Consider the following 27,485-nt stretch of genomic DNA (forward strand, 5'->3'; position numbering starts at 1 on the left):
TTTACTTTTTAAAGATTTTACTTATTTCTTTGTCAGAGAGGGAGAGAGAGAGAGAGAGAGAAAGCACAACCAGGGGGAGAAGCAGGCAGAGGGAGAAGCCAGATGAGGGACTTGAGCCCAGGACCCCAGGATCATAACCCAAGCCAAAGGCATATGCTTAACTGACTGAGCCACCCAGGCGTCCCTCAATCAGAAATTTAAACAAAAATTGTTTTAAAAACATTCTGATCGTTTTTTTTTTTTTTTAAAGATTTTATTTATTTGACAGAGAGACACAGTGAGAGAGGGAACACAAGCAGGGGGAGTGGGAGAGGGAGGAGCAGGTTCCCTGCCAAGCGGGGAGTCCGATGCGGGGCTCCATCCCAGAACCCCAGGATCATGACCTGAGCCGCAGACAGATGCTTAACGACCGAGCCACCCAGGCGCCCTAAACATTCTGATGGTTAACAAGTAGTCTGTCAAACAGTTCTGCAAACTGTTTTGACAAAAGATCTAATTCCATGACCATTCTGTAAAAGAACATAGACTCCATTAACAAATATTTTCTTATCTTTTCTTTGGGCTAATGTCTGGTTTATATGCTTTCCGTTTTCCACAGACAAAAGTATTGGTTAGCCTTTAGAAATCCCATGAGTTTCTTTAGCAAAAACGACCATTCCACTTCTTACGCCTCGCTTCTGTTTAGCAACTGTGATGATATTTAAAGTCAGTTAACGGGAAGAAGAAAATCAGTTAACTGGAACTCATTTGTCAAAATATTGACCGGTGGGAAATGCAGAGTAGGTTATAAATCTCATGTCTAGAAATATTAACTAGTCTACCTGACACAGGGGAACACCAGTGGGCGTGGCTCCGCAGTCAGGTTCCAACCGCAGCTCACTAGAGGGAAGACCCATACTGTGTGTGTGTGTGTGTGTGTGTGTGTGTGTGTGTGTCTGGGGGGGGGTGTCTGGCGAGACCCATACAGAGTGTGTGTGTGTGTGTGTGGGGGGGGTGTCTGGCAAGACCCATACAGTGTGTGGGTCTGTGTGTCTGTGTGTCTGTGTGTGTGTGGGGGGGTGTCTAGTGCTCCACACAGAGGAGGAAGACAGTCTCCAAGGTACACTGACACGGGACCCAGTTCAACGACTCAGCGAGCAACTGGTCCTACCATGGAGTTCCTTGGGAAATTAAAAGGCTAAAAGGCAAAAGTCTCGCAGGAGAAGGATCTGACTGTGGACGCAGGTGACAGTGCGGAGGACGAGGTCTGCTGATGCGCTGCTCGGGAGGTGTGAGGAGAGAGGTCCCAGGGGCCCCCAGAGAGTGCGGCTGGAGCCCTGTGAGGAATGGAGACGCCATGACGGAGCCACGCGGGGCGGCGGCGGGAGCACAAACGCGCCGCACGCAGCGCCACGAGCCTCCCGTGGGCCGCGGACAGGCAGCCACAGAGGCCGCACGTGGAAGCCCGCTCGACGCGGCGTTCCCGTGTAGCTGCCTCAACTTGCTCCCTCCTTAATTCCTGTGCGAAAGCGACTGGTTCTGAGCCATGAGCCTAGTGTCTTGATCCTTTCCTCACCAGATATTTTCAGTTCATTCCACTGTGGCTTTTTTCTGTAGTCATATATTCCTGAAGTAAGTGGGAAAAGAGGATTTTCTTCGCAGAAATTAACCTTACAGACAATACGTTGTATAAAGTGAAGATAATGAAACTCTTTTCTTTCATTTTGTGTCAGAAACTGTTACAATTACTATGTTTTCCTTGATTTTTGTGCTACAATATTTCCCCCCTATGATCTCTATCAGTGGTGCTATTCTGCCCCTCAGGGGCGCTCTGACAAGATCTGGACATATTTTGGGTGTCAGGACTGGGGGGCGGGGTGCTACTGCCATCTAGTGGGTAAGGCCAGGGACGTGCGAAACATCCCCCAGAGTGCAGGAAGGTCCCCACCGTACGGATCCCACGGTCCTAAACGTCAGTAATGCCCAGGTTGAGAACCCTGACCGAAAGGGCGCAGAGTATCATTCATAAATGCTCTCCTCCCCTTCAATGCCATTAATCGTGCTTTCTTCTCTTCATTAGGCCACTTCCTCGGGGTTTTTCTACACTCCCTTAACTTTTTCCCCAAGGAGCTGGCCCAAATTAGCACGTTCTCTCCTTTTGAAGTGTTTCTGTGGGAGGGATGGCTAGTTGTCCACCAAAATTTATGCCATCTTTTCTCTATGTAGACCCATCCCTAGGCAGTAGCTGCCCATTGGGAATGCCATTCCTCAGCGCCTCTTACATTACATGTGGCCACACAACCAATGCCCGGCCAAGGGGGCCACGGCTTTTCTGAGTCCGGAAGCATTCCTGCCACTTCTTCTCTCCCCTCCAGATCAACATTACACAAGAGAAAGATGATGGAAACTATATATGTCATCTTAAATTTTCTAGGAGTGACATAGAAAAGTATAAAAAGAATAGGTGCAGTAAATGTGAATACTCTATCTTACTTAACCAACTATGTCCAAATGATCAGTCAATATGTAATAAGTATAAAAGTTAGTAATAAGATGTTTTTACCTTATTATTGTACCGAGTCTTGAAAATCTATCTTACACTTTACAGCCCATCTCAGTTCAGACTAGCAACATTTTAAGTGCTCAGGGTCCACATGTGGCAAGTGGCCGCCATCCTGGGCAGATCAGCTCCAGATGGATACAGAGAAGACAGGACCTCAGAGGATGAAGGAGCCCCAAGTGCACGGAGGGTGGTCCCTGAGTCATGGGGGACAGGGAAGCTACTCACGGACAGAATACTCACATAGATCTGTACTCAGGTGAGGGAGAAACCACTGAAATTTAGGGTTATAGTTAGCTCATGCTAACCTAAGTACTAGAGACCCCCAGGAGACCCTCTGTCACCAATGTACGAGTCACAACCTTTTATGTCCCAGCACAACCTTAACAATCTCTTAGGCGTTTCGTTCAGTAATGTTCTTGACCTCTCTTTAGAAAATTCCCTTCTTTCTTCTTAACAGTGCCATCTTACTTATTTCTGCTACATTCTATCACCTTTGGTTGCAACCTGACATACTGGCCTGCTACATTTTTTTCTATACATTTCTAATGTATAGAAATTCTAGAATTTCTAGAAAAATGTCATTCAATTTCTAGAAAAATGTCTATTTTATCGTCCTGTCTTTTGTTCAAAACTGTATGAATGCTAATATTTTGACAGCTTATTTTTTACTGAAGAACTTGTAAATAATTATTTAAAACTTAAATTAGCACAAAAACATTCTTTTTCTTTAGAAAGAAAAAGAATGTCAATATCTCATAGCTATTAAAGATAATAAAGTATTGGAATGTGAGTTCGAGACAGCTGGACAATAAATTAGTTTCAAATATTTCACATCTAGGAGAGTTACACTGTGTAGCATAGGATCTGCTTAAAATCAAAATGAAAATAAATTTCTCAAAAGGAAGAAAAGCAGACACGTAAAGGATAATTTAGTAGACACAGAATTATTTCAGTCGTCTTCATTTGGGAAAAATACTGGCAGGAGAAGCAAACTGGTTATACATTAAGATGAAAGTTAATCCATGAGCACTTCAGGCAGCTCCTGGCCTTCCTTTCAGACGCCCCTGAAAAGCGCCCGAGAGAGTCGAGCAGCGAGCCCGAGATCGCCGTCCTTCACACGGCCTGCTTGCATGGACGGCCCTTGGCCGGCATCTGGGAACTTGGGTTTCAGGAGTGTTGCCGTCATTCCTGGTAAGACTAGCACAACAGTGCCTGAAGTGTGCCAACCCATGCTTTATACGGAACCTGCTTTCCTTTGGGATGTTGGGAATTTTCAGTGTATTTCCTTTTTAAGTGCCTGATATGCGACAGGCAGGGGGAGTGCTTGCGAGCGGCCCCGGGTAAGAATCCTGCACCCTGGGCTCCTGACGAGCTGCCCTGGGACACACCACCTCACCAGTGCTGTGGAATTCCTCACAGCTTCAGGGGCTGAGCTGGTCCCGCGTGACTCCGCAGGGAGAGGGCTCTTGGAAGCCTGCCCCTGGCTTGCTCTGAACTTTGCCCCCCACACCTCTTCCCTGTGTGGACATGGCATGAAACCCCGCCATGAGCAGGGTGATATTCTGAGTCCTGGGAGTCCTTTCAGTGATTCCTCAACCCTGGGGGTGGTCCTGGAGGCCCCCCGACACAGCTCTGTACTTGGCCAACCTCAGTGAACACCACAGTACGTGATAGACGAAGCAGCGGGGTGCCACGGGGGTGCCATCCCGGCTGTAAAGAGAAACTCTTGAACACGTTCACGTGCGCTTGCACGCGGACGGTCGCGCACACTCACCAGGTCAATGGTTTTGGCTCTCTGTTTGGAGGCGTCGTCACACCACGTTTCACACCACAGCCAGTCTTGAGGAAGAGACTTAATGGCGACTTGGTAAATCATATTATTGGGGAGATCCTACAGAAACATGATTTAAACAAGGTACAGAAATTAGGCAGAGGGAATGAGCTTGATGATGCCAATTAGATTAAAAACAAGCTCAAAAAAAAATTCGCAGATCTAACATATCGATTTTTAAGCTACTAACATACTTACTATGACCCAATCATCTTGTGTGACGATGAACCCAGGGGCTAGAACTGTGCCCAAAGCTGTCCTGGACATCACCCCTGACATCAGGGATGCAGTGGGGAGCCCAGACACCCACCACCCCACATGCCCCCAAATGGACAGCCGCACCGCCTCCGCCTGTCCTGAACCAGCGCACTGGTCACCCGCACTGGGCCCGCTCTTGCCATTGCTGTCAACGTGCTGGCACCATGCCCTCCGGATTCAGAGGGGACCCTTTCTTTCTCTGTTAGGAAATAATGCTCCAGGCTTTCTAAGCAAAGACTGTTGACACCTGGGTTAAAGAAAGTTTACAAGGCAAATGAGCCTCATAAGTGACAAAGACCTCACCGTCCTGCCTACAAGCCCGTGCGTGACTGAGCCCAGTCAGGTCTACAGAGGAGATGGCCCTCCCTGGGCCAAGATAATTTCAGCCTCATGAGCGCCTGTGGAGCAGAATGCTCAGCTACGTCAGGCCCAGATTCCCGGCCCACTGCAACTATTTGTTATTGCAAGCGGCTATGTTTTCTGATAAGTTGTTAGGGAGCGATAGATAATGAATACGGGGTGGTTGTAGGATTTGGACTTTCCAAATAAAGCTGCTACATCTATTCATGCACAAGTCTCTATATAGACATATACTTTTTACAAAGATCTATTTATTTAAATTTGGCAGAGAGATCACAAGTAGGCAGAGAGGCAGGCAGAGAGAGAGGGGGAAGAAGGCTCCCCGCTGAGCAGAGAGCCCTATGCGGGGCTCCATCCCAGGACCCTGGGATCATGACCTGAGCCGAAGGCAGAGGCTTTAACCCACTGAGCCACCCAGGCGCCCCTAGACTTATACTTTCCCTTGAAGCAGACTGACTGATCATAGGGTAGGAGTAAATTCAAATTCATAAGAAACTGCCAAGCTGTTTTTCAAAATGTCTACAGTATTTTTTGTTTTTTTATTATGTTAGTCACTGTAGAGTTTTTGACGTTGTGTTGCATGATGCACTGTTGGCATGTAACACCCAGTGCTCCATGCAGTACGTACACTCCTTAATACCCATCACTGCGCCAACCCATCCCCCCAGCCCCCACCCTCAAAAAACCCTGTTTGTTTCTCAGAGTCCATAGTCTCTCGTGGTTCGTCCACCTACCCCTGCCATTTTCTCCTTCCTTCTCCTAATGTCCTCCACGCTATTCCTTATGCTCCACATATAAGTGAAACCATATAATTGTCCTTCTCTGCTTGACTTATCTCACTCAGCATAATCTCCTCCGGTCCCATCTATGCTGATGCAGAAGCTGGGTATTCATCCTTTCTGATGGCAGAGTAATACTCCATTGTATATATGAACCATATCTTCGTTATCCATTCAACTGCCAATTGAAGGGCATCCTGTCTCTTTCCACAATTTGGCTATCGTGGACATTGCTGCTATGAGCATTGCGGTGCATGTGGCCCTTCTTTTCACTACATCTGTATCTTTGGGGTAAATGAGTGCAATTGCCGGGTCAGAGGGCAGCTCTATTTCTAATTTTTTGAGGGACTTCCACACTGTTTTCCAAAGTGGCTGCACCAGCTTGCATTCCCACCAACAGGGTTACAGCATTTTTACCTGCTCATCAGCAATGTATGTACCCCTGTCGACACTTAGTATGGTCTTTTTAGTATCAACTATTTTAATGGTATGTGGAATTATTCATTGTAGTTTTAATCCTCATTTCCCTAATGACTAATCATCTTCAGCATCTTTCCATGGACTTATTGCCACTTGATCATCATCTTTGCTGAAGTGTCTGTTAAAATTTGATATTTTAAAATTTTTATTTTTAAAATACTTTATTTTTTAAAGATTTTTTTTTAAAAGATTTTATTTATTTATTTGACAGACAGAGATCACAAGTAGGCAGAGAGGTAGGCAGAGAGGTGGGCAGAGAGAGGAGGAAGCAGGCTCCCCACGGAGCAGAGAGCCTGATGTGGGGCTTGATCCCAGGACCCTGGGACCATGACCTGAGCTAAAGCAGAGGCTTTAACCCACTGAGCCACCCAGGTGCCCCTAAAGATTGGTTTTTTAATTTTTTTATTATGTTCAGTTATCCAACATATAACACATCATTAGTTTTTGATGCAGTGTTCAACGAATCATTAGTTACACAGAACACCCAGTGCTCATAACGTCATGTGTCCTCCTAAACTCCCGTCATTCGGTTACTCCATCCTCCCACCCCCTCCCTTCTGTAACCCTCAGTTTGCTTCCTGGAGTCCAGAGTCTTTCATGGTTTGTCTCCCTCTTTGATTTCTTCCCATTCAATTTTTCCTCACTTCCCCAGTGGTCCTCCATGCTATTGCTTATGTTCCACATGAGTGAAACCATATGATAATTGTCCTTCTCCGCTTGACTTATTTCATTAGCATAATTCCCTCAAGTTCCATCCACATTGATGCAAATGATGGGTATGCATCCTTTCTGATGGCTGAGTAATATATATGGACCACATCTTCTTTATCCATTCATCTGTTGAAGGACATCTCACCTCCATTCATAGTTTGGTTATTGTGGATATTGCTGCTTTGAACATTGGGGTGCAGGTCCCCCTTCTTTTCATTAAGCCTGTATCTTTGGGGTAAATACCTAGTAGTGAAATTGCTGAGTTGGAGGGTAGTTCTAGTTTTAATTTTTTGAGGAAACTCCATACTGTTTTCCAGAGTGGCTGCATCACCTTGCATTTCCACCAACAGTGTAAGAGGTTTCCCCTTTCTCCACATCCTCTCCATGGAACATTTGCTTCCTGTCTTGTTAATTTTTGTCACTCTAACTGGTGTAAGGTGGTATCTCATTGTGATTTTGATTTCAATTTCCCTGATAGCTAATGATGTGGAACTTTTTTTCACATGTCTTTTGGCATTTGTATGTCTTCTTTGGAAGACATTTGTGTGTCTTTTCACATCTTCTTCCCAATTCTTGAATGGATTATTTGTTTTTTGGGTGTTGAGTTTGAGAAGTTCTTAATAGATCTTGGATCCTAGCCCTTTACCTGATATGTCATCTGCAAATACCTTCTCCCATTCCATGGGTTGGCTCTTAGTTTTGTTGACTGTTTCCTTTGCTGTGCAAAAGCTTTTTATCTTGATTGAAGTACCAAATGTTCATTTTTGCTTTTGCTTCCCTTGCCTTTAGAGACCTGTCTTGAAAGTTGCTGTGGCCAATGTCAAGGAGGTTGCTGCTGGTGTTCTCCTCTAGGATTCTGATGGATTCCAGTTTCACACTGAGGTCTTTCATCCATTTAGAGTTTATCTTTGTGTATGGTGTAAGAGAACGGTCCAGCTTCACTCTTCTACATGTGGCTGTCCAATTTTCCCAACACCACTTATTGAAGAGGCTTTTTTCCATTGGATATTTTTTCCTGATTTGTCTAAGATTAGTGGACCATGGAGTTGAGGGTCCATTTCTGGGGTCTCTATTTTGTTTCTGATTTTTTAAAAATGAGATTTTTTTCTTTCTTATTAATGAGTTTTGAGAGTTCTTTTATATATTTGTCAATTATTTTCTAATGTGGGTCACACTTTTAGCAGGTCTAAAAACATGTGCATAAACAATTTTCTCCTATCTTCTAAAAGCTTTATAGTTTTACATTTTATCTTTAGATCTATGATGTGTTTTGAGTTGATTTTTGTACATGAAATGTGTTATGAATGGGAGTGTTTTTGTTTTGCTTTGTATATGGATGTCTAATTTTTCCAGTGCCATTTTAGAAGGCTGTCCTTCTCCCACTGCACTGCCTTCACACCTCTGTCAAAAGTCAATTATTCAAACGAATGGGTTATTTCTGGAATCTCTATTCCTACATATGGATTTAATTACCTGTTTTTACACCAAATCACACCATTTGGATTACAGTATCTTTATATTAAATCTTGAAATCAGGTAAAATAAGTCTTCAAACTCTGTTCTTCAAAGCTGTTTTGGCTATTTTGGGGTCTACTGCATTTCTATATGAACTTAATTTTTTAAATGCTATTAGAGAGAGTATCATCTTTTTAGCTTCCATTTCCAACTGTTGCTAGTAAATAGAAATACAGAATTGCCCTTCATATACTGATCTTATATCTGCAGTATTACTAAATATACTTATTGATTCTATATAGCTTTTTAGTAGATTAGAGAGGATATTCTACATAAATGATTCTATTGTTTGAAAAAAAAGTTACTTATTCCTTGCCAATTCAATGCCTTTTATTTTTCCTGCCTTGTTGTACTATCTAGTACCTCCACTGCAATGCTGAATGGAAATGATGAGTAGATGTTTTTGCTTTGTACCTGATCTTAAGGGGAGAGTATTCAGTATTTCACCATTAAGTACAATGTTAACTATAGGTTTTTCATAAGTGTCTTTTTAAAGATTTTATTTATTCATTTTAGAGAGAGAGCGAGAGCGTGCACAAGTGAGCACAACAAGATGGGGGGAAAAGCAGAGGGAGAGGGAGAAAGAATCTGAAGCAGACTCTGCACTGAGCACAGAGCCCAATGTGGGGCTCAATCCCAAGACTGTGAGATCATAACCTGAGCCGAAAGCAAGAGTCAGACACTCAACTGACTGAGCCACCGAGGTGCCCCTCATAGGTGTCCTTTACCAGGTTGAGGAAGTTCCCTTCTTGTGCTAGGTTGCTGAGAGTTTTTATTAGGAATGGATGCTGGAATATATCAAATGCTCTTTTGTATCAAGCTGATCATGTGTTTTTTCTTTTTTGGTCTGTTAATTAGTGAATTACACTGACTGGTATTCTAAAATGGAATGAACCCAGGGATAAAGTCCATTTAATTCTGACTTAGGGTCTTTATTATATATGCTGGATTTGATTTCCTGAGATTTTTATTAAGGATGTATACACCTGTTCATGTGGGATGCTGGTCTGTAATTTTCCTTTCTTATAGTGTCTTTGTATGGTCTTAATGTTAAAGTCATTAATGTTGGCTTCATAGAATGAGTAGAATTGGTATTGTTTCTTTCTTTAATGTTTTGTAATGAAGCTATCTGGGCATGAAGATTTAAACTAAACTCAAATTCCTCCATTGACATAGGGCTATTCAGACTATTTTAAGTGCATTTTGGTAGTTTGTGTCTTTTATTTATTTAAAAAGAAAAAGCCCATCATAAAAAGAATCACAAGATCCAACTCATGGAAGACTACCAGACCCCACTCCCTGGCAGTAAAACCCACAAAGGCTGGATATTCTTAAAATTTTTCTCTGTGGGTAATCCCACAACCCCAAGACAATGGAAAAATGAACTGCCCAATGTAAGTAATAAGCCTAACGTTAAAGAGTAAGCCCTTCCCTGTATGGTTAGCTAACTTTAAAAAATTTATGAAACTCTTTGTTAGAGGCAAAGGGAGGGTTCCTTTCCCCATCTGGGAGGAGAGACCACTACTCTGTGAAGTCTTTTAAGTAGCCGACTAGACTGGACTCTTCCTAACCGAGACCACAGATTCTTCGGAACTGAAATATATACATATTCTGCATATGGGTTTGTCTTTCCTGCTCACAGAGACTTAGTAGCATTATCCAAGGCTTACAGAACTATCCACTGAGGGAAGATTCCATTTAATATTGCATTAGACCAACAGACCCACTTTAGAGCAAGGAAAGGAAGCCTGGTAGAGGGCACATGACCAGGAGATCCTGTGGTCTGGCTGAATACTCCACCACCCAGAAGCTGCTGGCCTGACAGAGCAATAAATGATTTACTGAAGGCACAGGAGGTGCTACCTTGGGGACAAGACGCTGCAAGAGTGGGGTGCAGCAGATGTTCTAAATCACTAACCATCGTATGGTGCTGTGTCACCACATGGAAGAATGGGTCCAAGGGGCAAAGTAGAAGCGATCCTGCTTATCCTCGCTCCCAGTGACCCTCTTGGGGAGGCTGTGCTTGTTATCCCCCTAATTCTGGGAGGTTTTGGGTCCAATCATTAGGTTAAGTGGCTCTGGAAATCAGTCAGATATTGAGAAAAAAAAGGTGCTTATCTGTTAGGAAAAACAAAACGTAAGGCAGTAGCCAGGTGGGACACAGGAAGAAGGGAGTCTGTCTTAAAAATCAGAGATGGAGACATGTTTAACTGATGATGGGAGGGAGTAAGAAAAAGGTACAGTAAGTGAGCCAGGGCATGTGGTGGGAGGAAGAGGCCTAAGGATGGAAAAGGGAAGATAAAATATGATCAGTTTTGAAAATGTTCAGCTGAAAGTGAAAAAATTACATGTTAAGTCGAGACAGTTGAGATATCCAATACAGAATGTACCAAGGGGAAAAAGAGGATGCAAATGTCAGATTTTGAAGTTTGCAAGCAGGGAACTAGAGCGGTCTGGATCATGTACTGCAAATGAGTCTATAAGACCATTCTCTTACACCATATACAAGAAAAACTCAAAATGGATAAAAGACCTCAATGTGAGGCAGGAATCTATCAAAATCCTAGAGGAGAACATAGGCAGTAACCTCTTCGACATTGGCCACAGCAACTTCTTCCGAGACACGTCTCCAAAGGCAAAGAAAAAAAAAAGTGAAAATGAACTTTTAGGACTTCATCAAGATAAAAAGCTTTTGCACTGCAAAGGAAACAGTCAACAAAACTAAGAACCAACCCATGGAATGGGAGAAGATATTTGCAAATGACATATCAGGTTAAGGGGTAGTATCCAAGATCTATAAAGAACTCCTCAAACTCAACACCCAAAAAACAAATAATCCAGTCAAGAAATGGGCAGAGGACATGAAAAAACACTTCTCCAAGGAAGACATACAAATGGTTAACAGACACATGAAAAGATGTTCCACATCATTAGCTATCAGGGAAATTCAAAACAAAACCACACTGAGATACCACCTTATGCCAGTTAGAATGGCAAAGATTAACAAGATAGGAAACAACAATTGTTGGAGAGGATGTGGAGAAAGGGGAACCCTCTTACACTGTTGGTGGGAATGCAAGCTGGTGCGGCCTCTTTGGAAAACAATGTGGAGATTCCTCAAACTATTAAAAATAAAGCTACCCTATGACACTGCAATTGCACTACTGGGTATTTACCCCAAAGATACAAATGTAGTGAAAAGAAGGGCTATATGTACTCCAATGTTCATAGGAGCAATGTCCACAATCGCCAGACTCTGGAAAGAGCCAGGATGACCTTCAACAGATGAATGGATAATGAAGATATGGTCCATACATACAATGGACTATTTCTTAGCCATCAGAAAGGATGAATACCCAACTTCTGTATCAACGTGGATGGGACTGGAAGAGATTATGCTGAGTGAAGTAAGTCAGGCAGAGAGAGTCAATTATCATATGGTTTCACCTACTTGTGGAGCATAAGGAATAACATGGAGGACATTGGGAGATGGAGAGAAGTGAGTTGGGGGAAACTGGAGGGAGAGATGAACCATGAGAGACTGTGGACTCTCAGAAATAAACTGAGCGGTCTGGAGGGGAGGGAGGTGGGGGGTTGGGTGAGCTTGGTGGTGGGTATTAAGTAGGGCACGTATTGCATGGAGCACTGGGTATGGAGTATAAAAAAATGAATCTTGGAACACTGAAAAAATAAAATAAAATTTTAAAAAGAAAAGAAAAAAAAGAGAAGAAAATGAGTCTATGAACATTCTACCTACCTGATCAAGGTTTGAAAGACTGTTTGGATCTTGACTAAGAGCTTGGTACTGGCCCCGGAGCCTGTCTCCTGCTGCAATTCTTCTGAACTTCTTGAGATCCACCACATACAAGGCACTGCAAAGGTGAGGAGTCTTTGGTGGCCCATGTTGTTCATGGACTTTTACTTTCCCCCAGTGATGGTCCACAGGGATGGGACTGACTTTTAGATATCCCTGGGTCTACTAATGATGAAACCTTTCATAAATTTTCTCCCAATGTCCAACACGGTTTCCAAAGGGTCTGAAGTTCGTTATAATACTATTAGGATCCACATCCTTGTAGAGTCACAAGTTTTTCCAAGACACCATGAAAGTCATGGCTCTCCAAAACAACAGATTTGAAGACAGTACGCTCATTTTGTGACGTAACCAACTAGTTTATCTTTAGTGGTTAGGAGCCTCTCGCTTGAGTACTATTAATTGGGTTTAATGCCTGGCTCAGCTATGCTAACGGTATAAGCCTGGGAGAGTCACATGAATGCTGCCCGCTGTGGTTCTCAGGTTTTCACAGCTGTTAAATGGGGATGATATCATCTCAAAATGTTGTCATAGAGATTTTATGGGTCAGTACACGTAGAGTGACGGGCATGCCATAGACACTAACAGGTTGCCATTGTTGTCTGATTTCTAAGAAAACTGAGTATTGTGATCCAGTAACTTATTTAGTTACTAAAAAGTATAAATTTTCTTACCTGATATGGTATTTCCTTCTTAAGAGATGTGATGCCCAGTATCCTTTTTTCCAGAAACGATATCCATCCATTTCAGTGCGGCTGTCACAAAATGGAGTATACCCGTAAGGTGCTCCACCCAGATCGAAATCTCGGAGTTCTTTTAGGTCATGTCTCACAATCTAAATAATTAAAATAGTTTCTTTTAGTCATTTTTCACAATCTAAATAATTAAAATAGTTTCTCTGATGAAGATTATAAAATAATATTATGTTACTATAATAAGCCCTTTTTATGTGAATCTCAAAGAATCACCTGATTGTAGAAATAAAGGGAATTGTGCTTTTCTCACAGCTCTTTCCAGCAGCAAGGAGTTTACTGAGTTATTTCTTCAATATTTCTTATTTCTTCTATTGTTCTATTGTTATTTCTTCTATTGTTCTTTCAGGTGAAAGAAACTGGGGCGCCTGGATGACTCAGTTGGTTAAGCCTCTGCCTTCCGTTCAGATCATGATCCTGGGGTCCTGAGATTGAGCCTGAAGTCGGGCTCCCTGCTCAGTGGGGAGCCTGCTTCTCCCTCTGTCTGTCTCCCTGCTTGTGTGCTCTCTCTCAAATAAAATAAAATCTTAAAAAAAAAATGACACCAAAAATGTCTATGCTTAGTCTATATGACCGTGGTCTTATCATTAATTAGGATAGTTTGTTACATCATTTTATTTTTTAAAAAGTTTTATTAATTTGACAGAGAGCATGAGTAGGGGAGGGGCAGAGGGAGAGGGATGAGCAGATTTCCTGCCAAGTGCAGAGACTGACAAAGAGCTTGATCCCAGGATCCTGAGATCATGACCTGAGCTGAGCTCAGAGCCACCCAGGGGCCCCTTGTGATGCCACTTCAATCAAGATAGTTTAAACAAAATGTACTTTGGAAATAAATTAAATATTTCACAAGTATTCTTACTTACTTGATTACTGTTAGTTTATCAAGATACAGATTAGTAATTCAAAATCATCTTATGATAAATCTCCATTATTGTAATATTGGCAAATATTAGTCTGAATGATAAAGAAAAACCTCTTGATTATCCTTAATGGCTTTAATGAAATAACAGTGGTAAGTTCCTTTTTTCTTTAAGATTTTATTTATTTTAGAGAGAGCGCGTGAGCATGAGCAGAGTGAGAGGGGGAGGGAAAGAATCCCAAGCAGACTCTGTGCTGAGCCTGATGCAGAGCTTGATCCCATGACCCTGAGACCATGAGCTGAGCTGAAACCAAGAGCTGAGCGCTCAACGAACTACATCACCCAGGCGCATTTTTTAACAGATTCAAGCCTGCTGGAAAACATCACTGTGTAAGATGGGGGAAGGTAGAAGAAATATATTTTATGTTAAATGGTATATTTGGAAGTGCTTAGTTCATCAACCACATTTGCTTGTTTTCTTACTTCTTAATTATAATGATTCCTATAGATCAATTTGGAAAATACTATAAAAATAATAAAAGTTTACAATATAAGTAAATTCTAATATAGGATTTGAACAATGTACTTTTTGTCCTAAATATAAATTGAACTAACTTGTACTCTTAATTCATATAATGTTAATATTTACATTTTACTGTTCTACTTAAAAATTCTGTATATTTTTCAAATTTTTTTTCTCATTAATGATTACAAAGGCATGGAAAGGAGGGAAGGGGGAAAGTCACAATTTTTGGATATATAAATTTTGAAACCTGAGTACTATAATGGTTTTTAGTAGTCAAATTTGGGCCATTTTTTTTTCCTTAGAAGGAAATGAAAGTTGTCTGTAATCACAATTTTTTTTTTAGCAAGAAGAAAGAGCTCATTTTAAATAATCAGCTCATATTCATAGGGACTCAGACAACTATTTTTATTGTGACTAGGATCACTACTTTTTTAACTACCAAAATTTAAAAAAAACTGCTACTTCAGGGAGAAAATTGCCATGTCCCAGATAGTAAATGGTACTTCTTGCAGATACATTTGAGTTTCCCCTGGAATTCTGACAGATTTTTTTTTTTTTAAGACACTTCCTTTATGTGTCCCATTCATGCCATGTATTTTCATGTAGCATAGCAACAAAGATAATAATGAACAGCAGCAATATAAACTGAGTCCCAACACCCAGACCGACTTGCAAAAGAAGTTTAAGTACTAGCAAAAACTACAGTTAATCTTATCACCTGGTCAGCATCAACAAAAATGATTTTGTCCACCGCCAGAGGAAAGAGGACGTCGAGGAAAAGAATTTTGTAACCCCAAATAATCCTCTGTTTTTCAGTCTGCTGATGGAGCCAGCTGGGCCACCTGTACTGCACGAGTTCATACTGGAAGCCATACTCCTCGGCCATGTGAGGAATCACCTCCTACACACACACACACAGACACACAAATCAAAGAATATGCTCAAGGAAGAGAAAATCATCTTTGTTTTAGAGAAAAAAATTAACATTTTAAAAAGCAGAGTTTACCATAAATTGTTACAAACTACTTGGTAAAATGTCTAGATTACTTCTACGACCTATACCTATTACTGAGTAATATGAAAACGCTGACCAATATAAAAATACAAGCATACATGAAACTATGTGATCTAATGACATTAAGGAATAGGTATGCCATATTGAACAGCAAGTTTATTAAGTAAATCAGTACTCCCCTAGTTCTTACTACTAACGTTCGACTTGAGAAAGCCTGACTCTACAAGAAAAAGCTTCTGGATCTGGGAACACTGATGTGTCACATGGCGCATGGGTATGTCAACATGCTGGTTGCCCAGAGACAACAGGAAGAGGGAGGGCAAAAAAACACAAAATGAGCTGTAAATTGATAAATTAGGTTTTCTACATGAGCCCCATGTTTGAGATTTATGACTATTTAATTCAAGAATTAAAAATCCAGGGTAATCATTGTGGTTCTGGATGTTTAGTATTGGATTCAGAGTCTTACAGACTTAGAGCATCTTACCCTGTTCAGGGCAGTATTTCATTAGCACCCTGTTGGCTAAATTTGGCTCATGAGCCCCTATCTGAGAGGGAGTGTGGTCAAGGTCAGGGGGGATGGGAAGATGGGTTAGCAAAGAGAGAATTTGCTTTTTCCTCCTCAGTTCTTATTTGGAGCTTGTTGCTGGTTTTACACCTAGTTTAATTTTCTTCCTGTTTTTGTAAGAAGAGTATAGATTTAAATTACGTTCCTTACTGTAAGCACTGGTTTTGTCTGTGAATTGAAATGCTGCAATTATGGCTAGAACGGCTGCTGAGAATCATTGTTTTGATTTCAAAATTAAAAAAAAAAATGTTAGAAGAAAGTAGAAGAGCTCTCTAATCAGCAAATATGCATTAACATTTTCACTGAGGACGCACTAGGTGCCAGGTACTTTTGTAGGGCCTAGGGATACAGAAGTGAACAAAACAGACACAAATCATGGCCTTCATAAGGCTTTTGAGGGGTTAGGCAGAAAATGAATGAAACAGTTGAGTCACCTGTAGAACACAGTGCTAGGGGAACGTAAAAAGGGGAGGGAAACAGAGTGAAAATTAGAAGGGACTATAACTTCAGATTGTGTGGTCAGGAAAGGATTATTCCCTAAGTAGGTATAAGTCAGCAAGGATTTGAAGGAAGAGAGAGAGAGGTTTTGAAAATTGTAAGGAAAGGATCTAGGGTACTAGTAATTTCTGCATCTGACTGGCTACACAGGTGTTTCAACTTCGTAAAAATTCATCAAAGCTGCACACTTACAATTTGTGCACATTGTACCTCACTGAAAAGTTTCAAAAAGATGAGCATTTTGAGGGAAAGGAAGGAAATTCCCCAAAGAAGGAAAATATTATTTCAGATATGCTATTACTTCTGGCCACGTGGCAGAGGAAGAACATAGAGACACAGAACATATTTCTACGGGACAGGCTCATGCCTGCTGAGAGAATCCTCGGACGGAGCTATCTCAGTTTCTGCAGAATTAATCCCTGTGTGCAGTGTTCGCCTAATAGGATAACTTCAAAAACTTGGTAACAAACTAGCATGACTTGTTTATATTTATGGGCTCTTTTTCAGTTGTTTATCTGCTCCTAAATGAGCACGTGAGGCATCACCCTTGGTGGTGGTGGCGGGAGAGGCTGTGACATAGGGTTAAGCACCTGGGCTCCGAGGACAGAATGCTTGGGGTCAGATCTCAGCTATGTTCCTAAGTAGCTGTTTGATCTCAGGCCTGGGCTTTAAAGGACAAATCTTGCTCAAAGAAAGGTTGGGCCCTTTGCCCAGGGGTCCTGGGAGGTAACCTCTGCCCTCGTACTGTCCTGCCTGGGGCCACACCAAAGAGTCTAGGCCAACAGTGGGACGTATAGCTGGGGCTCTGAGACACAAGGTATCAGCTGTAAGGTATGGCTGTGCTAAAACAAAACCGGCAGGATAATGGCTCTCAGTTCTTTGAGTTCTTCTAGTTAGCCTCTGAACCTGAGGGTGAGCTTGGATACCTCCTAGCTGTATAGGCTGGGAGGTTATATAATTTCTGAGTCTTGGTTTTCCGGGAATAGACCTTTATGGAGAGCAACTACATACAAAAAGCTCTCAGCAACGTGCTGGCAACAGGCATACAAACATGGCTGGCCATGCATATTTCTGCTTTTACACTTGGTTTTGGATTAGAGGAGGAGAAAGCCTTTGAACTGCTACTGATTGAGACCCGAACTTACATGAAATCTAATGAATCTGTCACGAGAATAGGGAGACATGGGGTACACTCTGTGGCAGGGGCGTGAGGCTGAGTAAAGGGTAAGAGTAGTTGACCATCTGAACACGTCTCCAGACGCACGGCGCCATTTTGCATACAGTACCCAAACCAGCCCCACAGCAACAGCGCGCTGCACCAAGACAGAAGAGCCTTTTTGTTCTCAGAACTATCCAGCTATTTCCTAGGGTGCAGTTTTCATATGCTCTGATACTACCGTCCCAGCCTATCTATGTAAAATTAGGACAATCTAATTCTTTTTATTGACAATCTGTACATGTCTTTCACTGCCAAATTTTATTTAATTATATTCATTACCATGAAAAACCACTCATCTTTCTGATTTTGAATTTAGTTAAAAATAAACCATCCCCTTCTGTCCTTTTAAACACTTCTTTTTTTTTCTCATATACTTTTTAAAAAAATTTTTTATTTCTTTTCAGTGTAACAGTATTCATTGCTTTTGCACCACACCCAGTGCTCCATGCAATCTGTGCCCTCTCTAATACCCACCACCTGGTTCCCCCAACCTCCCACCCCCTGCCCCTTCAAAACCCTCAGATTGTTTTTCAGAGTTCATAGTCTCTCATGGTTCACTTCCCCTTCTAATTTCCCTCAACTCCCTTCTCCTCTCCATCTCCCCTTGTCCTCCGCTATTTGTTATGCGCCACAAATAAGTGAAACCATATGCTAATTGACTCTCTCTGCTTGACTTATTTCACTCAGCATAATCTCTTCCAGTACCGTCCATGTTGCTACAAAAGTTGGGTATTCATCCTTTCTGATGGAGGCCTAATACTCCATAGTGTATATGGACCACATCTTCCTTATCCATTCGTCTGCTGAAGGGTTCTTTCCCACAGTTCGGCAACCGTGGCCATTGCTGCTATAAACATTAGGGTACAGATGGCCCTTCTTTTTACTACATCTGTGTCTTTGGGGCAAATACCCAGTAGTGCAATTGAAGGGTCATAGAGAAGCTCTATTTTTAATTTCTTGAGGAATCGCCACACTGTTTTCCAAAGTGGCTGCACCAACTTGCATTCCCACCAACAGTGTAAGAGGGTTCCCCTTTCTCCACATCCCCTCCAACACATGTTGTTTCCTGTCTTGTTAATTTTGGCCATTTTAACTGGTGTAAGGTGGTATCTCAATGTGGTTTTAATTTGAATCTCCCTGATAGATAGTGATGATGAACATTTTTTCACATGTCTGATAGCCATTTGTATGTCTTCATTGGAGAAGTGTCTGTTCATATCTTCTGCCCATTTTTTTTTTTTTAAAGATTTTATTTATTTATTTGAGAGAGACAGTGAGAGAGAGCATGAGCGAGGAGAAGGTCAGAGAGCGAAGCAGACTCCCCATGGAGCTGGGAGCCTGATGTGGGACTCGATCCCGGGACTCCAGGATCACGCCCTGAGCCGAAGGCAGTCGTCCCAACAAACTGAGCCACCCAGGCGTCCCTCTTCTGCCCATTTTTTTATATGATTGTCTGTTTTGTGTGTGTTGAGTTTTGAGAAGTTCTTTATAGATCCTGGATATCAACCTTTTGTCTGTACTGTCATTTGCAAATATTTTCTCCCATTCCGTGGGTTGCCTCTTTGCTTTTAAACACTTCTTTAAATAAAAACAGCATAGAATTTTTCTTAAGATAAAAGAATAGTGAATACCAAAGTTTTAAAATTGATTAAACGTAGTAATTTCAAAAGACTCATTCTGAAATTATGTGAACTTATGATATAAAGAATTTACTCTTCAAACATTGAACTATTCTATAATAAAAAGATTAATGTACTTACTTTAAATGTTGGTGAGAGATAATTTTTTAGAAACCAGAATTTCACAGGTGTTTTGGTGTTACGTAAAACAGAAAGCATCATAATTCTGTATAAAATAGGAATGTTAAACCCAGTAAGTTAATATCAATAGGAGTTCACTCTGTTTTTCCTAAGGCTTTTAATTATTACACACACACACACACACACACAATTACTTAAAGATATTAAGCTTTCACTCTGAATTATGAAGAAAGAGACTGAAGTACCTTCACAAATTATGGTTCCTCATCAAGTATGTAATGTATAAGGATACATACACACGCACCCCCCCCCCACATAGAATAAATCAGTTGCTTTTTGTTTTTTCCAGTTGACTCTGAAATAGCCTTGTTTAGTTGAACTACCTTCTCATCTCTACTCTGTTACTATGTCATTAATACCAGGTGTACAAAACTGCAGGAATTGAATAATCTCCATTAGTAAGTTCGCCGGACAAACCATTTGTCTTGCTATGCTAGATCTCTAACCAGGGAAGATACAGATGTATCTAAATGTCCATAATAAAATGCCAAGACATACTCAAATAGTTTTGAGGGATTCTCTGATACCCTTCTATATAAAAGGTTAAAAAAATAGCCCTTTGTAGTTAGGAATTAACCTTTCCTCCTCTTACCCCACCTGTCTTTTTTATAAAATAAGGTATTTCCTCACCAGAAAAGGGAAATTTACTACATATACTTTCTTTCACATCATATTGTTACAACATATGTTCATTTCCTAGCCATAGAGAATACCAATATTCCAAATCAATCAAACTCATGGAATTTAACTGTATTTTAAAAACATACTGCTTGGGGCACCTGGGTGGCTCAGTCAATTAAGCATCCAACTCTTGATTTCAGTGCAGGTCATGATTTTGGGGTCATGGGATCAAGCCCCACACTGGGCTCCATGCCCAGTGTGGAGCCTGTTTGAGATTCTCTCTTTCCCTTTCCCTCTGCCCCTCCCTTGCTCATGTTCTCTAAATGAATGAATAAAATCCTAAAAAAATACATATATATTTTTAGGATTTTATTATATTATTATTTTTATTTTATATATATATATTTTAGGATTTTATTCATATATATATATATATATATATATATATATATATGCATGCGCCTGGGTGACTCAGTCGGTTAAGCCGCTGCCTTCAGCTCAGGTCATGATCCCAGTCCTGGGATCAAGTCCCACCAGGGACTCCTTGCTCGGCGGGGACTTCTCCCTCTGCCTGCTCTGCCTGCTGCTCCCCCTGCTTGTGTGTGTGTTCTTTCTCTCTCTGAAAAATAAATAAAATCTTAAAAAAAAGAAAAATATATATATATCGTTCTCATAATTTTAGGTTATATATATATATATATCTTGTTCTCATAATTTTAGGTAATCTCAGCATTGTGAGATCAAGCCTATATATACATATATATATATATATATATATACACACACACACATATATATATCTCGTTCTCATAATTTTACGTAATCTCAGGGTTGTGAGATCAAGCTCCATGCTCAGCTGGGAGTCTGCTTGAGAGTCTCTCCCTCCCCCTCCACTCCTCCCCCTACTTGCTCATGCTTGCTCACTCTCTCTCTCAAATTAATTAATTAATAATCTTTAAAAAGAAAGAAAAAAGCAAGGTACAGAACAAACATTGTTACTACTTAAGTAAATAGATAAAAATGAAAAAAATGTATTTGCTTATCTATCTATGTCTTTGGTGAGCTATGAAAATACTGGTTTCCTGTTGGAAGGAGACTGGGTAATAAGAAAACAGGTGGATTGTTTCACTGTTTGCTCTTTTGTTCTTCTGAACTCTTGAAATTCTTTTTGAACCATGTACTATTTTCAAAGCATTAGATAACAAATATACCTACCTTAAAAAGCGTTCATATAAATGGCCAGAAGCAACTGAAAATATGTTTAGAACATCTGCTTCCTTTTTTTCTTTTTCTTTATGCAACCTTCTTGTGAAACTTGAATAAGAGAGTATTGACAGCTTCTTAATATGGATTTGTAAACTTTACATACCTAAATACTAAATTTAATACGCAATAAAATTAGGAAAGCCTCTCAAAATAAGCCCCATCTCATACACAAAATGACTGGCTCTTTCATTTGGGGTATTTATAATGTATAATTTTTTTCTTCCTGGGTAAAAATTTTATTTAATTAAATTTTTATTTTTATATGCACAGATATTTAGAACGACTAAAATTTGGAAAAGAATAAACTATAATCACTAGAGATATATTTTGCCAAACAGGAATTTTTATGACAGTATTTTTCAAATCTTTTCTTATTGTAATCTCCCAAATAAGAAAAATACAGTTGATACTCCCAAGTTATGATTAAACTTAAGATAAGAAAGTGAAAGCATTATATTATACACAGTATTTATGTGTCTGGAGGAGTTACCGTCCCCAACATGCTCCTTCTCCTTTCCCAACACAGCAGTATTTGCTTCTGGTACTTTCTGTACAGCAAGTGGCTGTTCTACAGTTTGACGATCACCTGTATTCACTTTTGGCTCCACCTTCTGGTTTTAATGGGAGCCAATGGACAAATACCTTTAAAATGCCCACATCCTGCTTCATTATCCTGTCAAACACACTACTCTCCAAATGATCTCAAAATGAGAGGGTCTGAGCCCTTGTCAATCAGTAACAGTTCAATGCACGTAAAGGAAGAGGAACACCATTCTTACCAAATGGAAGTCTACTACAGAAAAAGAGGCATAAACTGCACACAATCCCAAATGCTGGGAGTGCTTCGGATTGGCAAAATAAAATCTGCCTAGGTTCTTGGAGCTATCTGGCCTCAAGTTTCTATTTCTTACCTTCAATTAAGATTATCACTGGTTCTCCATCATAACTCAAATGAAGCCCAGATCTCTGAGATGCACTTTCAGAGTTCTCCACAATGTAGATCTTTAGCAGACAGCTTTTGTGTTTCCTCACCTAACATCCTTTATGCTTCTAGTAATAATAACCTAGTATTTGGTGGGGGGGGCATTCTTTCTCCACTTTCATTCTGTGAGATCTAGGTGGGGTGGGCCCTCTCACTGGCTCCAGAGGTAGGCATATGGCCCAAGCATACAGAGTTACAGTGACCCCCATTTGGGACAAATGGCTAACAAGTGGACCAATGAGTCAGCCCTGGGACTTTATGGAAAGAAGCAATCTCTTCCCACTGGAGATGGCAAACTACTTCTTCTAAAACTTCATCTGAAAATGAAGGAGGCCAGAGACTAGAATGGAGACATGGAGGAAGAGCTTCTGGACCACAACACCTGAATGCCCAAAGCCAGCTCTGCTCCTGGACTCAACACACGTGAGCCAATCAGTCCTGCTTCGATTACTACAGGCCCCAACCTAATTTATAGGTTCCCTATTATAGTCAATGTCCAGGGTCTCCGCTAAGCTGGGACATTTTCTGTTCCTGTGAACATACTCAATCTTTCTGACTTCACATTTTCACTCCCATCTCCAGTTCTGAGATCTTATCCCTCCTTTGGAGCCCCTCTTAACCACACACTTCTCCAAGGCATCTTGTCAGAGGTTCCTCCTCACTAGATACAGCCTTTTGCTCCCAGGGTTTGCAGAGCACCTTACTCTCAGCTGCCCCACAGCTCCGGTTTCCTAGTCTGTTTTATTAACATTTTATGTATCAATCTCATCCCACGAGAGAGGACCAATGCTTTACTTAAACGTGTGCCTGCCACATACAAGATTCCTGATGGATCTATGCTTATAGGTTAAAAAAATTCACTGGTAATTACCTTTTAATGGAATCCCACATTCCTTTTTTCTTTTCGTCTTTATCAGTAAGGATATCCTCCTTAATTTTGTCTGGCTTCTTTTGTACCTAGATAACACAGTAAAGGAAAGTCTTAGAACTGTGCAGCTTTAAATATTACACTGCATGGTTAAAAAATGAAACACCCAGGGCACGGTGACCCCTGTGACTCTAAGACAGGTACAGGGACAGAGCCAGGGAAGTACGACATTATGGACACAATCTGGTTTCAGTCACCAGGTCAGTTTCCTGTTGGTAATTCTTCTGGTGGTTACCTCCACACTGCCAAGCAATATGCTTATACTTGTATTTACTGATTTATCAACTTCAGAGATTATCTACTAAGCATATCTGCAACCACAGGCTTTGGATATTTTTCATTCTTTGTGATGAGAGACAAGCTGCTCACTTCTATCACTCTTCCTCTCTGTTTGGAGGTTTTGGCAGTAATAACATTATCATTAGTTCTACGCAGTGTCTTTGTAGCTTCAAATAATACTTAAATATATATTTTTTGTACCAACAACTTCATGTTTCTCGTGTACTCTGTAAGATAAGGATACTAATAACGTTTCTACCTTTACCCTCCGCCTCCTGCTCAACATTAGCTCAACTTTTACTTTAGCATTGTAAATACAGATGATATCTACATTTGCTTTGGTAAAACCTAATTATAACTTTGGCACTTTGCTATGTTTATTCTACAACTTGAAAGTCAGTAGATAGCGCTTACTGTGACAATGTAAATATTATTCACTCAAGAGTCTGCGAGGCCACCAGCACTGGATTACCTCTGCGTAGTGACAGTAACATGACCACTGTGCCCCTCACGGGAGGCTCTTGATATTTCAGATAGATGCTCTCTCTTGCATTCCTCCAATAGACAAATATTTTTTCTTGGAATTTCATTGCATTTATTTTTTCTTGTGGTGAGATAAATTAACTCTTTGTCATGTTAGCTAGTGTTTTCCAGTTTATTACTCATGTTCATCATGTGGAATTCCTGTCTTCTTGAAGATATTTTTCTTGGAGCTCAACAACTAACTGCCTATTTCTTTCAATGCTTTCTTTGCATTGGTTTTCAGATTAATATCACAATTTCTCAAAATACCTATCATCCTCTTTCTCGGTCTTCATTGTCACTGTGAGGGCAAACACCTTCAATATAGGGTATGAAGATAACAAAGTTATCTTCAGGAGATAACTTTGTCTTTACATTTGATTAAGAATTTGGCTAAAGAATCCTAGCTTCAAAGTAATTCTCTTCAGAACAATAAAGGCTTTGTTTTGCTGTCTTGTAACAGCTGTCTTGAAAACAGAGTCTGATGCTAGCGTTAGTGACATTCTATGTCTGTGACCTGCTTTTTTTCCTTGATAGTTATTAGGGTCTCATGGGTCCCATTTTTTTACTCATGCTAATCTGTGGACCCTTTTGACATGAATATTTTTTTCTTTCCTCATCTGTGAAATATCTTCCCTCCATTTTCTGTTCTTTCTCTGTGGAATTCCTATTCGTGGGTTGATAGGGTTGATGGGCTGATCCTTAATGTTATCTTTTCTGCTCCCCTTGTTCTATGTTATTGTGAGAAATGGATAGTGAGGAGATAGAAATGTGTTACTAAAATCAGCTGAAAGACGTAAGTGATTGGGCTACAGAAGGTCTGACTCAGGTAGGGCGTGATTACCACCCTCAAAGATTTGGTGGCTATAGTCAAAGAGTTCAATCTGTTCTGTACTACAGACCAACAACTCAAATTAGGACCAATAAACAAAGTAAACAAATTCAGTTCAAGAGAACTTAAGCAACTTTTCAATGGTCAAAATAGCTCAAAGATGGAATGTTCTTTCGTGCTCCTAGCCTGGCAGAAATGGTACTTCTCTCATGTTTACAGGACTAGGATAAAACTTCCTGGAATACTGTTCCTACAAGGTGTGGGCTTGAGTTAGTATCTGAAGTAGCTGGTCTGGGTTTCATGGGGTTTTTCATCTGAAATGGCCAGAAGGAAATGTATTCAAGGAGAGACTGTGTTACTATTGAGAAAGAAAATCAAGGTCAATACAGGAGAAAGAGAATCAAAGATAAATGTAAGTAACATGTATAACTGATCACAGAATAAAGAACAGAGATGATTAGGAACAGGGTATGATGTGGGATGCAAGGTAAAATTTGGTGATACAGTAGTTTAGAACCTGGCCAATATGTAACGTCTGAGCTTTGTTAGCCTATTGTTATTGGATCTTAGAAACTACAACCACATAGTATTTCCTAATTATCCTTGGAAATTAATTTATACTTTACCGCATTATAGATAGAGAATATGCTCTGTACGATTTCATTCTTCTGAAAGTTACTGAAACTTTCAACCAAATGTAAAGTTAATTTTTAACCAACATTTTCTGTGTATTTGAAAGACTGCTCATTTGGTGTTATTGTGTGTTGTGTTCTAAATGTGTCTAGGTCAGAATTTTTAATCTGTTCACATCTTCTCTATCTCTTGATTTTTTGGTCAGCTTGTCATATCAGGTACTGAGAGATGGGTGTTAAAAATATCCCAGGGGCACCTGGGTTGCTCAGTTGGTTAAGCGTCTGACTCTGGATTTCAGCTCAGGTCAGAATCTCAGAGACTGAGCCCTGCATCAGGCTCCATGCTCAGTGGGGATATGGCTTGAGATTCTCTCCCTCTGGCTCTCCTCGCAACTCTTACACATGTGCTCCCTCTCAAATAAATAAAAAGTCTTTAAAAAAATATCCCAGCATGATATAAAATTTTAAATTTCTCTTTGAAATTCTATTTCTGCCTCATATATGTAAAATGACTTTATCTTTAGTAATGTTATTTGTCTTGTGTAATATCTCTGGTATTATTTAGCTATGCAAATTTTCTTTAGCTTAGTACTGGCCTAGAATACTACTGTCAGCCTTGAGTTTTATTTTCGTCTTCACACTAAAGTTGTATTCTTATGTATTAGGTGTTCTTTCTGGAAACAACATATAGCTGTAATTAAAAAGACAAAAACACATTAGGACAATCTTTGTCTTTTAATTAGAACATTTAGTCCATTCATATTTAATGTAATTGAGTGAAATTTGAACTTATTATTTTGTGCATCCTTTATATCCCATATAGTCTGCTTTCTTTTTTCTTATTCCATTTACATTACTTTATTTCATTCAATTTTTCTTCTTCATTATGGCATTAATACTTTGTTTCTATGCTTTTAGTGGTTATCTTAGAAGTTAAATTTATATTTTTCTTTAAGTCTAAAAGTAATCATTACCCTTGCTCTGGTCAGTATAAGATTTCATATGTAATTGAAAACAACAGTGTTTATTTTACAGCTTAAATGTTATTATATTTTTTAATGTCATTTATTTTAAAATCCTCCCAAGATCTTACAATTGTTTTATGTATTCACTGTTCATAGAATTAGCCACACATTTACCATTTTCTTCTCTCTTCATTCTTTTAAAACTCAAATGTTTCCTCTGAGATAATTTTTTTTTCTGTCTGAAGTACTTCTCCTTTACTGTAAGTGTGCTAGTCACAAATTCAGTTTTTTTCATTTGTCTGAAAATATTTTATGTTTCCTCTTGAAAGATATCTTTTCAGGGTAAATGATTCTAGGCTGGCATTCTTTTTTCCGTTCAGTGTTTTTAAATATCATTCCAGAACCTTCTGGCTTTCATTCTTTTTTTTTTTTTTTCTGGCTTTCATTCTTACTGAGAAATCAACGATCAGACTATCTATAGCTCTTTGAAGGTAATGTTTCCTTTTCCTTCTGATTACTCTGAAGATTTCTCTTTCCTTTGATTTTCTGTAGTTTTATCAGAATATAGGTGTGAATTTTCTTTTAATTATCTTGCTCATTAATCACTGGACTTCTTGAATATGTAAACTGGTATCTTTCATCAATTCATGAAAACTCTCAGTCATTATTCCTTCAAATATTAAATGTACCTCTTTTTTTAATGTGAGTATAGTTGACACACAATGTCACATTTACCTCATCCTCTTCCACCTTTGTCCGGAACTCCATTTAAAATTATATTAATTATTCAATACTCACAAAGCACTTTACAAACTGAACTATCTTATCCTTGTAACAGACAAGTAAGGTAGGTTCCATTATTAACAACAATTTATAGATGAGGAAAATGAGACAGAAAGGAGCTAAGCAAT

The 27,485-nt window shown here is 40.0% G+C and overlaps 1 protein-coding gene across 2 annotated transcripts in view; it reads right to left on the bottom strand.

The window, feature by feature from the left end:
• Positions 1 to 27,485, bottom strand: part of UGGT2 (UDP-glucose glycoprotein glucosyltransferase 2) — a 197,357-nt gene that overhangs the window by 7,159 nt on the left and 162,713 nt on the right. Inside the window, exons 31-37 of one of the 2 annotated variants that reach the window (XM_044249974.1) lie at positions 23,288 to 23,373; positions 21,384 to 21,482; positions 19,488 to 19,572; positions 15,146 to 15,328; positions 12,965 to 13,125; positions 12,234 to 12,348; positions 4,317 to 4,433 (exon numbers count right to left, since the gene is read on the bottom strand). In XM_044249974.1, coding sequence (XP_044105909.1) covers positions 4,317 to 4,433; positions 12,234 to 12,348; positions 12,965 to 13,125; positions 15,146 to 15,328; positions 19,488 to 19,572; positions 21,384 to 21,482; positions 23,288 to 23,373 — 846 coding nt within the window. Of the gene's footprint in view, positions 1 to 4,316; positions 4,434 to 12,233; positions 12,349 to 12,964; positions 13,126 to 15,145; positions 15,329 to 19,487; positions 19,573 to 21,383; positions 21,545 to 23,287; positions 23,374 to 27,485 lie in introns of those variants that run through there. The other variant, XM_044249975.1, reaches the window with a different exon arrangement.

This window comes from Neovison vison, chromosome 5 (assembly GCF_020171115.1).
Source record: "Neovison vison isolate M4711 chromosome 5, ASM_NN_V1, whole genome shotgun sequence".
Lineage (NCBI taxonomy): Eukaryota > Metazoa > Chordata > Mammalia > Carnivora > Mustelidae > Neogale > Neogale vison.